This window comes from Mustelus asterias, unplaced genomic scaffold (genome assembly GCF_964213995.1).
Source record: "Mustelus asterias unplaced genomic scaffold, sMusAst1.hap1.1 HAP1_SCAFFOLD_420, whole genome shotgun sequence".
In the NCBI taxonomy this organism is placed as follows: Eukaryota; Metazoa; Chordata; class Chondrichthyes; order Carcharhiniformes; family Triakidae; genus Mustelus; species Mustelus asterias.
Genome location: NW_027590375.1, coordinates 18,515 through 30,907, shown reverse-complemented (window position 1 = coordinate 30,907; position 12,393 = coordinate 18,515). Strand labels below are relative to the sequence as shown.

The 12,393-nt window shown below is 43.7% G+C and overlaps 1 protein-coding gene across 1 annotated transcript in view; it reads right to left on the bottom strand.

Annotated features, from left to right (window-relative positions):
* Positions 1-1,421: 1,421 nt before the first annotated feature.
* LOC144486628 (SWI/SNF-related matrix-associated actin-dependent regulator of chromatin subfamily A member 5-like) overlaps positions 1,422-12,393 on the bottom strand; it is a gene marked incomplete at its 5' end in the record, with an annotated part of 28,520 nt that continues 17,548 nt past the window's right edge. The window contains 5 exon segments of the mRNA XM_078204677.1: positions 1,422-1,732; positions 7,341-7,431; positions 7,433-7,471; positions 10,915-11,067; positions 11,338-11,459. Of these exon segments, the coding sequence (XP_078060803.1) occupies positions 1,422-1,732; positions 7,341-7,431; positions 7,433-7,471; positions 10,915-11,067; positions 11,338-11,459 (716 nt within the window).

The following is a 12,393-nucleotide window of genomic DNA, read 5'->3' as shown; positions in this document are numbered from 1 at the left end:
AAGTCCAACAGGTTTATTTGGAATCATCAGCTTTCGGAGCACTGCTCCTTCATCACCTGATTAACATTAACCTGGCGTTGTGAGACTTCTTACCAGACCCGCCCCAGTCCAACGCCGGCATCTCCACATCATGGCTATCATGCTCCTTAATCAGGGGACTCACCTGAGTAAGGAGCAGCGCTCCGAAAGCTCGTGATACCAAATAAACCTGTTGGACTTTAACCTGGTGTTGTGGGACTTCTCACTGAGATCAAAGCTGAATGCAGTGGGTAAAATGGACTGACGTATGAGGAGAGATTGACTAGGTTAGGATTGTTTTCACTGGAGGTCAGATGAATGAGGGGGGATCTCATAGAGACTTATAAAATTCTAACAGGACTAGACAGGGTGGATGCAGGGAGAATGTTCCTGATGGTGGGAGTGTCCAGAACTAGGGGTCACAGTCTGAGGATTCGGGGTAGACCATTTAGGACGAAACGAGGAGACATTTCTTCACCCAAAGAATGGTGAGCCCTGTGGAATTCATTACCGCGGGAAGTAGTTGATGCCAAAACATTGAATGCATTCAAGAGGTGACTCGATCGAGCACTTGGGACGAATGGGATAAAAAGGTTATGGGGAGAAAGCAGGATTAGGCTATGGAGTTGGACAATCAGCCATGATCACAATGAATGGCGGAGCAGGCTCGAAGGGCCAAATGGACTCCTCCTGTCTTACCTTCCATGATTCCATGACAAAGTTTTGTCTCGACTTGTGTTCCACACAAGTACTAGATAGTTCCATGGGTACGATGGGTTTCGAGGGATATGGGCCAAATGTGGGCAATTGGGATTCGCTTAAGGGTTTTAAAAAAGAAAGGGCGGCATGGACAAGTTGGGCCGTGCTGTAAACATCTATGACTCTAAGTGATTGTTCATATTCCACAGGCCTTCAGAAGTTGCGATAGCATTGTATTTAAAACCAAGGAGATTTCAAATAATGGGACTTTAGCTTTTAGATAGTGTAATTCCTATTGCATAGAAAACTAGTTCGAGTGATGCAATGTATATAAACTCCAAAATTATTTGTTCAGCAACAAAGATATTGATGTGTGAAGCCGATGGCAACCATTTCAGAATATACATTTGTACTTGGGTATTAGCTGCCAGCTAATCACTTTACATTAGCATAGCAAGATTGATTCAATGGCCCTAACTTCACCAAGACAGATTAACTCATTTGAATCGTTTCGTCAAAACTCACAATAAAGGCTTTAAAAAAAAACATTTTGCTGTAAACACAAACAATTCCAAAGCTGAAATTAAGGGTTTAATCCAATTGTTTAATCATCTCCTCTTGGCACAATGACAATGGTATGAAATAAAAGAGACTGAACAAAACCATCAGAGTACAATGCATTTAATGCAATGAGCTTTTGATGCTCAGTTTGCAGAACTTTCTGAGATGCAGATTAAGTGAGACTTATTGTGCCGATGAAAATGTTGCAGCAGCATTGTAAGGAGAGTATTGAACAAGTGAGCCATGAAGTTGCAGGATTGGAATAGCAGAGCAAGGGGCACTCCCGTTCCTGATGTTAGTTTTACCTTTCTTTCACCCCTCTCTAATATAGCATCAATATCTTCGTCTGTAATGTCGCTCTCTTTAGAAGCAAATACGTAGGTAGCACCGTGACGAATCATGTGCAGCATTTCATCTTTCCCCAGCTTATTGAGATTCTGATTGACTAACCTTCCTGAAAGAATTCAGTCTCGATGTTAAGAAATTGTAAAGAACAAAGAAAATTACAGCACAGGAACAGGCCCTTCGGCCCCTCCAAGCCTGCACTGACCATGCTGCCCCGACTGAACTAAAACCCCCTACCCTTCCGGGGATCATATCCCTCTAGTCCCAACCTATTCATGTATTTGTCGAGACGCCCCTTAAAACTCACGACCATATCTGCTTCCACTACCTTCCCTGGCAGCGAGTTCCAGGCACCCATCACCCTCTGTGTAAAAAACTTGCCTCATACATCTCCTTTAAATGTTGCCCCTCACACATAAGAACATAAGAAATAGGAGCAGGAGTAGGCCATCTAGCCCCTCGAGCCTGCCCCGCCATTCAATAAGATCATGGCTGATCTGACGTGGATCAGTACCACTTACCCGCCTGATCCCCATAACCCTTAATTCCCTTACCGATCAGGAATCCATCCATCCGCGCTTTAAACATATTCAGCGAGGTAGCCTCCACCACCTCAGTGGGCAGAGAATTCCAGAGATTCACCACCCTCTGGGAGAAGATGTTCCTCCTCAACTCTGTCTTAAACCGACCCCCCTTTATTTTGAGGCTGTGTCCTCTAGTTTTAACTTCCTTACTAAGTGGAAAGAATCTCTCCGCCTCCACCCTATCCAGCCCCCGCATTATCTTATAAGTCTCCATAAGATCCCCCCTCATCCTTCTAAACTCCAACGAGTACAAACCCAATCTCCTCAGCCTCTCCTCATAATCCAAACCCCTCATCTCCGGTATCAACCTGGTGAACCTTCTCTGCACTCCCTCCAATGCCAATATATCCTTCCTCATATAAGGGGACCAATACTGCACACAGTATTCCAGCTGCGGCCTCACCAATGCCCTGTACAGGTGCATCAAGACATCCCTGCTTTTATATTCTATCCCCCTCGCAATATAGGCCAACATCCCATTTGCCTTCTTGATCACCTGTTGTACCTGCAGACTGGGCTTTTGCGTCTCATGCACAAGGACCCCCAGGTCCCTTTGCACGGTAGCATGTTTTAATTTGTTTCCATTGAGATAGTAATCCCATTTGTTATTATTTCCTCCAAAGTGTATAACCTCGCATTTCTCAACGTTATACTCCATTTGCCATATCCTCGCCCACTCACTCAGCCTGTCCAAATCTCTCTGCAGATCTTCTCCGTCCTCCACACGATTCGCTTTTCCACTTATCTTTGTGTCGCCTGCAAACTTCGTTACCCTACACTCCGTCCCCTCCTCCAGATCATCTATATAAATGGTAAACAGTTGCGGCCCGAGTACCGATCCCTGCGGCACGCCACTAGTTACCTTCCTCCAACCGGAAAAACACCCATTTATTCCGACTCTTTGCTTCCTGTCGGATAGCCAGTCCCCAATCCACTTTAACACACTACCCCCAACTCCGTGTGCCCTAATCTTCTTCAGCAGCCTTTTATGGGGCACCTTATCAAACGCCTTTTGGAAATCCAAAAACACCGCATCCACCGGTTCTCCTCCATCAACCGCCCTAGTCACATCTTCATAAAAATCCAACATGTTCGTCAAGCACGACTTTCCCCTCATGAATCCATGCTGCGTCTGATTGATCGAACCATTTCTATCCAGATGCCCTGCTATCTCCTCTTTAATAATGGATTCCAGCATTTTCCCTTCTACAGACGTTAAGCTGACCGGCCTATAGTTACCCGCCTTTTGTCTCCTTCCTTTTTTAAACAGCGGCGTAACATTAGCCGTTTTCCAATCAACCGGCACTACCCCAGAATGCAACGAGTTTTGATAAATAATCACTAACGCATCCACTATTACCTCTGACATTTCTTTCAATACCCTGGGATGCATTCCATCCGGACCCGGGGACTTGTCCACCTTCAGTCCCATTAGTCTACCCAGCACTGCCTCTCTGGTCACATTAATTGTATTAAGTATTTCTCCTGCTGCCAACCCTCTATCGTGAATATTTGGCAAACTATTTGAGTCCTCCACCGTGAAGACCGACACAAAAAACTTATTTAAAGACTCAGCCATATCCTCATTTCCCACTATTAACTCCCCCCTCTCGTCCTCCAAGGGTCCAACATTCACTCTAGCCACTCTATTCCTTTTTATATATTTATAAAAACTTTTACTATCATTTTTTATATTAATTGCTAGCCTAGCTTCATAGTCTATCCTTCCTTTCTTTATCGCTTTCTTAGTCTCTCTTTGTTGTTTCTTAAATTTTTCCCAATCACTTGTTTCTCCACTATTTTTGGCCACTCTGTACGCAGCTGTTTTTATTTTAATACTCTCCTTTATTTCCTTCGTTATCCACGGCTGGTTCTCCCTTTTCTTACAATCCTTGTTTTTTGCTGGAATGTATTTTTGCTGAGAACTGAAAAGGATCTCCTTAAAAATCCTCCACTGTTCCTCAGCTATCCTACCTGCCAGCCTGCTCTCCCAGTCTACCTTAGCCAATTCATCGCTCATCCTATCATATTTCCCTCTGTTCAAACAGAGGACACTGGTTTGGGACCAAACTTTCTCCTCTTCCATCTGAATCAGAAATTCGACCATATTGTGGTCACTAGACCCAAGAGGGTCCTTCACAATAAGATCCTTAATTCTACCTACCTCGTTACACAATACCAGATCCAAAATAGCTCGTTCCCTCGTCGGTTCCGTACCATGCTGTTCAAGGAAACTATCCCGACAGCATTCTAAGAACTCTTCCTCCATTCCACCCTTACCGACTTGAGTCTGCCAGTCAATGTGCATGTTGAAGTCCCCCATGATTATTGCCGTTCCGTTTTTACATGCATCCCTTATCTGCTTGTTTATAGCCCTCCCTACCTCAACATTATTATTTGGGGGCCTTTATACCACACCTACTAGTGTCTTTCTCCCTCTACTATTCCTCATCTCTACCCATAATGATTCCACGTTTTGTTCCTCAGAGCCTATGTCATCCCTCAGTACTACCCTGATATTATCTCTTATTAATAGCGCGACCCCACCACCTTTTCCTTCCTGTCTATTCTTTCTAAACGCCTGATACCCCTGGATATTCATCTCCCAGTCCTGGTCACCTTTCAGCCACGTTTCTGTAATGGCCACCAGATCGTACCCAATTGTGCTGATTTGCACCATCAACTCATTTACCTTGTTCCGAATGCTTCGTGCATTCAGGCAAAGTGTCCTTATTCCAGCTTTTATCTGGACCCGCTTTGATGAGTCGCGAACACCCTCTCCCTCTACTCCCTTATCTAAATTACCGCCTCCATTCACTTGCACCCTCTCCTCTACCATTAATTTTGTAATTCCCCTTACCCCTGCATCCTCCCCCCCATCAATTAGTTCCTTGATCCTAGTCAACTCTTCTAGCTCCCCTCCCCCCAACCTATCTAGTTTAAATTCTCCCCAGTAGCCTCAGCCAACCTACCGGCCAGGATATTGGTCCCCGTGTGATTCAAGTTCCACCCGTTTTTTGTATACAGATCATCCCTGCCCCTAAAGAGGTCCCAATGGTCCAGGAACCTGAATCCCTGCCCCCTGCACCAGTCCCTCAGCCACACATTCATCCTCCACCTCACTCCATTCCTGCCCTCACCTTCCCGTGGCACAGGCAGTAATCCACACGTTAAACCTATGCCCCCTAGTAATTGATTCTTCCACCCTGGGAAAAAGCTTCTGACTATCCCTTCTGTCCATGCCTCTCATAAACTTGTATCAAGTCTCCCCTCAACCTCCGTCGTTCCAGTGAGAACAAACCAAGTTTCTCTAACCTCTCCTCATAGCTAATGCCCTCCATAACAGGCAACATCCTGGTATGGAGGGCATTAAACTTGTAGTAATGCAAGAGACGGGTTCACATGTCAATAAATAGACACACAAGGGCTATAGTGGAAACTATTGAGCCCACTTTGTTGTACAGCGTACTTTAACTGGCTGTTCACACTCTGTGGAAGATTGCAGAGGGTTTTAATGTTCATTTTTTAGGAACATTTCATCAAAAGTCAGGAACACATATGCCAGATTGCACAGTTCCAGGTGGTATGTCCTAATGTATTGTAATGATAATTCATTTTAAAATCATTGACGATTAGAGAAGTTAGCTGTGAAAATATTGAAGTTTAATTTTAAAATGTTCTGCGGTATTTGAAAAAGAACAGGTTACTGAGGTAATATCCAATGTATTCACAATCCCCAACACAAAGTTTTAAAATCCGTGCAATAACTCAGTCGGAGAAAAGAATGCAAGATAAAATTCTGGAGTGAAGGCTGGGAATGATTGACACTTCTCATGGGACCCCAAAGGTTCACCGATGCCATTTAAAGTTAATACCTCAATGCCCCGAAACAGACTGAGGAAATATACTGGGAAAACTTTAAGAAACAACAAAGAACGACTAAGAAAGCGATAAAGAAAGGAAAGATAGGTTATGAAGCTAGTCTAGCTCTAAATATAACAAATGATAGTAAAAACATTTACAAATATATAAAAAGGAATAGAGTGGTTAGAGTGAATATTGGACCCTTGGAGGACGAGAGGGGGGATTTAATAGTGGGAAATGAGGAAATGGCTGAAATTTTAAATACGTTTTTTGTGTCGGTCTTCACGGTGGAAGACACAAATAGTTTACCGAATATTAACGATAGAGGGTTGGTAGGAGGAGAGGTACTCAATACAATTAATGTTACCAGGGAGGCAGTGCTTGGTAGACGAACGGGTCTGAAGGTGGACAAATGCAAGGTTATTCACTTTGGAGGAAATAATAGCAAATTGGATTATTATCCAAATGGAAAAAAATTACAACATGATACTGTGCAAAGGGACCTGGGGGTCCTTGTGCATGAGACGCAAAAACCCAGTCTGCAGGTGCAACAGGTGATCAAGAAGGCAACTGGGATGTTGGCCTTTATCGCAAGGGGGATAGAATATAAAAGCAGAGATGTCTTGCTGCATCTGTACAGGGCATTGGTGAGGCCGCAGCTAGAATACTGTGTGCAGTATTGGTCCCCTTATTTGCAGAAGGATATATTGGCCTTGGAGGGAGTGCAGAGAAGGTTCACCAGTTTGATACCAGAGATGAGGGGTGTTGATTATGAGGAGAGACTGAGCAGATTGGGTTTGTATTCGTTGGAATTTAGAAGGCTGAGGGGGGGATCTTATAGAGACCTATAAGATAATGAAGGGGCTGGATAGGGTAGAGGTGGAGAGATTCTTCCCACTTAGAAAGGAGGCTAAACTAGAGAGCACAGCCTCAAAATAAAGAGGGGTCAGTTTACGACAGAGTTGAGGAGGAACTTCTTCTCTCAGAGGGTGGTGAATTTCTGGAATTCTCTGCCCACTGAAGTGGGGGAGGCTACCTCGTTGAATATGTTTAAATCACGGATAGATGGATTCGTGATCGGTAAGGGAATTAGGGGTTATAGGGATCAGGCGGTTAAGTGGAACTGATCCACTTCAGATCAGCCATGATCTTATTGAATGGCGGGGCAGGCTCGAGGGCCTAGATGGCCTACTCCTGCTCCTATTTCTTATGTTCTGATGTTCTCCCCATGCAGTTCCCACCCAAAAAACAACCAACTTCAACAGCCACCTTGCTGAATTACAATAAAGTCCAGTCTAAGTTTCATTTCAGCATGTTTCACCCTTTCCTCCACAGCGTTGTCAGTTATAAATCGGAATACTCCTAACTACTTTTCTTTGACCAATTCTGTGGGCGCGATCCTAAAAAAGAACACAATTCAAGTTACTTGGCAGATCCACACAATCAAGTAACAATTTCAATTAACATTCCTCTGCATTCAGCTGTAAAAACAGCACATTCATATATTTTCCAGCAAACATTCTTTCTATAATAAGAAATCCAAGAATTTCAAACAAAAACTCTGATTATCAAAACCTTGATGTGGAGATGCTGGCGTTGGACTGGGGTAAACACAATAAGAAGTTTAACAACACCAGGTTAAAGTCCAACAGGTTTATTTGGAAGCAAAAGCCACACAAGCTTTCGGAGCTCCAAGCCCCTTCTTCAGGTGAGTGGGAATTCTGTTCACAAACAGGGCATATAAAGACACAGACTCAAACTACATGAATAATGGATGGAATGCGAATACTTACAGCTAATCAAGTCTTTAAGATACAAAGAACGTGAGTGGAGAGAGCATCAAGACAGGCTAAAGAGATGTGTATTGTCTCCAGACAGTGAGACTCTGCAGGTCCAGGCAAGCTGTGGGGGTTACAGATAGTGTGACATGAACCCAATATCCCGGTTGAGGCCGTCCTCATGTGTGCGGAACTTGGCTATCAGTTTCTGCTCAGTGACTCTGCGCCGTCGTGTGTCGTGATGCCATCTTGGAGAACGCTTACCCGAATATCAGAGGCCGAATGCCCGTGACCGCTTTAACCTGGTGTTGTTAAACTTCTTACTGTATCAAAACCTGAACATGGGGATGGGGAATAAATCAACTTCCTAGAAATCTGCAAACTGATCATAAGCTAGCAAAGATATGATGTCTGGATGTCTGGATGGAACCAAAAGAGATGGGGGAGATACTAAATGGATTTTTCTTTTGCATCCGTATTTACTGAGGAAATGGGCATGGAGTCTACGGAAATAGGGCAAACTGGTAGGGCGGTCATGGAACCTTCACAGATTAAAGGGGAGGAGTTGCTCGCTGTCTTGAGGCAAATCAGAGTGGATAAATCCCCAGGACCGGACAGGGTATTCCCACGGACTTTGAGGGAAGCGAATGTTGAACTTGCAGGGGCCCTGGCAGACATATTTAAAATGTCAGTATTCACGGGGGAGGTGCCAGATGATTGGAGGGTGGCTCATGTGGTTCCGTTGTTTAAAAAAGGTTCCAAAGGAAATCCGGGAAATTATAGGTCAGTAAGTTTGACGTCGGTGGTGGGCAAGTTATTGGAAGGTGTGATAAGGGATAGGATCTACAAATATTTGGATAGGCAGGGACTTATTAGGGAGAGTCAACATGGCTTTGTGCGTGGTAGATCATGTTTGACCAATCTATTAGAGTTTTTCGAGGAGGTGACCAGGAAAGTGGATGAAGGGAAGGCGGTGGATGTTGTCTACCTGGATTTCAGCAAGGCCTTTGACAAGGTCCCTCATGGGAGGTTTGTTAGGAAGGTTCAGTCGCTAGGTATACATGAGGAGGTAGTAAATTGGATTAGACACTGGCTCAATGGAAGAACTTCCTGGCTTTTGCTACCAAATAAACCTGTTGGACTTTAACCTGGTGTTGTTAAACTTCTTACTGTCTTTCAATGGAAGAAGCCAGAGAGTGGTTGTGGAGGATTGCTTCTCTGAGTGAAGGCCTGTGACTAGTGGTGTGCCACAGGGATCGGTGTTTGGTCTATTGTTGTTTGTCATCTATATCAATGATCTGTATGATAATATGGTAAATTGGATCAGCAAGTTTGCTGATGATACAAAGATTGGAGGTGTAGTGGACAGTGAGGAAGGTTTTCAAAGCTTGCAGAGGGATTTGGACCAACTAGAAAAATGGGCTGAAAAATGGCAAATGGAATTTAATGCAGACAAGTGTGAGATATTGCACATTGGAAGGACAAACCAAAGAAGAACGTACAGGGTAAATGGTAGGACTCTGAAGAGTGCAGTTGAACAGAGGGATCTGGGAATACAGGTACAGAATTCCCTAAACGTGACGTCACAGGTGGATAGGGTCGTAAAGAGTGCCTTTGGTACATTGGCCTTTATAAATCGGAGTATCAAGTATAAAAGTTGGAGTGTTATGGTAAGGTTATATAAGGCATTGGTGAGGCCGAATTTGGAGTATTGTGTACAGTTTTGGTCACCTAGTTACAGGAAGGATGTAAATAAGTTTGAAAGAGTGCAGAGAAGGTTCACAAGGATGTTACCGGGACTTGAGAAGCTGAGTTACAGAGTGAGATTGAATAGGTCGGGACTTTATTCCCTGGAGCGTCGAAGATTGAGGGGAGATTTGATAGAGGTGTATAAGATTTTAATGGGTATCGATAGAATGAATGCAAGCAGACTTTTTCCGCTGAGGCTCGGGAGAAAAAAGCCAGAGGGTGAAAGGAGAAAAGTTTAAAGGGTATATTAGGGGGGGCTTCTTCACGCACAGAGTGGTGGGAGTGTGGAATGAGCTGCCGGATAAAGTGGTAAATGCGGAGTCACTTTTAACATTTAAGAAAAACTTGGACGGGTTGATGGATGAGAGGGGTGTGGAGGGATATGGTCCAAGTGCAGGTCAGTGGGACGAGGCAAAAAATGGTTCGGCACAGACAAGAAGGGCCAAAAGGCCTGTTTCTCAGCTGTAATTTTTTATGGTTCTATGGCTATCTCCTGCATGTTTTAACCCTCTCTAATCACTCAGTCAACATCAACAATTGTTTCAGCAGGGGAAAACAAAGGAAGCACCTGAACCTATTTAATTATTTCTCAGATGCATTGATTGCAATCCAGTAACTGGCTGGTGGATCAATGAAGCAATTGAGAAACTTGCCACTTCACACTGGAGGGGAATTAGAATCTCCACTGTGTTTGTGGATTGGAGTCAAGTACTGACAGATGCTCTTCCCTGAAGCATCTTAGTGAACCAGCTGAACAATTGGGGAGCCCTGCTCCCTTTTGCTGCTCACTGTAAACTTTAATTCAAACTTCGCAAATGAGTGAGATTTGAATTCATAAGCCCTTGGTACACGAGGCAATCACGAAGCACTTATTAAAATCCGTGCATCAGTTGTTTTGTGTGAAACTGAATCACGGAAGGCAGTTCCTGACAGTGACACCTCAGCATTACTGAAACTTAAAATGGATTTCATTTCCAAACTCTCAATTGGATTTGGAAGTTAATTGGTGAGGAGAAACAAGATGCCCAGTCAGCTGAAATCATACCACGCCAATTCTGAAAACAACCGCACGCTCCATTCAAATAAAGAGAAACAAACTGAAGGCCTTTGCTGAAATATTTCCACCAGTTCAGTCGAGTGCAGTTTTAAAGAAACCATGGGAGCAACACACGGAAGATTTGAGGGGGTATCAGTGGCAGTAAAATACCAAGTGTCGCTTGATCAGTGCACTTGGATGTTAAAACCAGCTACGATAGTTATATATTCAACAGTACGTGGGTTTCAGAACACAAATACCTAATCGCTCAGTAACTTACCATAGCTTGGAGGTCTACCTGAGGGTTCCAGTCTGAGTCGTATAGGATTACTACATCTGCCGTGGCTAGATTTATACCAAGACCCCCAGCGCGTGTGCTTAACATGAAGATAAACTTTGAGCTCCCAGGACTATTGAAAGCAGAAATAGAATCCTGGAGGGATGAGAGAGAAAAGTTAAGCCAGAATTGGACGAACAATTGGACCAATCTTTTTACTAATTGTTGGAAAGTTTCATTTTTGAAAATACAAATAGATGATAGATTCAAATTGAATATTCATATTTCTTGTTTGAAAACCTTGAGTCAGTTTTGTAACCTTAAGTCTAGAATTCTTACTTAGATAATAGAGCCTCAGATCAATTTAAGAGGTGAGAACTTTCCTCAAACAAACTCAGTTTTGAAAGCACAGGGTAAGAAACATACTTGTCTCTCCTCATGCGGTGTCTGTCCATCCAGTCTACAATCCTCGTAGTTTCTCCACATACAATAATCTTCCAAGATATCCAGCACCCTGGTCATTTGGCTGTAGATCAACACCCGAGAACCTGTGGAAAAGATAATTCATCAGGGAAATCGGTTGATCGGTAGCCAAGAACACAGCGCAGATACACAAATGCTTCAAAAAACCTACATCTACTGATGTGGATAATGGAAACCAAATTTCAGTGGGAACAAGCAGGATGTAGAGTCATCTAGTAAACGAGTTATTGAATGGCGGGGCAGGCTCGAGGGGCTAGATGGCCTACTCCTGCTCCTATTTCTTATGTTCTTATGTTCTTATTACAGAAGGCATAAATGAACACACATAACCAGCTCCAATTTTATAATTCATACAATGTGAACTGTCCATGTGACCCAGCAGCCTTGATTGATGGGAATGATTTCAAAGGGTTGATATTCCAGGTGGATTCCAGACGGTGCTGCAGTTCGTGCAGCAAAAATTAAACCCTAATCAAAAAATAGCTGCAATCCCAAATCATGTAATTATTCCATTCACCTTCTCCCAACACGTTAGCCCCCAATTTTCAGAATATTTGGCTCCTGTAACTATTCCCCCGGAAGGAGGATGGGGCGCATCAAGCATTGCAGAGGCCTGTGATCCAACTCTCCTCATGAAGAATATTTGATGCTAAATCGGCCAGTTTTTGGGAGCCCCCAGCCCCAGTGGATGGCGTGTGGCAGGCCAGAATGACTAAAACAGGATGCTATTTCAGAGCAAGACACACTATTGTTTTAAACAGTCACTAAAACTTGTGAAATAAAAGCTAAATAGATGGAAGCAAAGTTCTGGAAATACTCAGCAGGTCAGGCAGCATCTCTGGAGAGGGGAGTTCTGAAGAGTTATAGTTGACCCGTCGCTGATGCTACCAGATTAGTTGAGTATTTTCAGCAGTTTTTAACTCATTAAAACCTATGCTAATTTGTAACCCAAAACATCACAGCATGCAGTCTGATGTACCTTGCTGCACAGGTCAAATG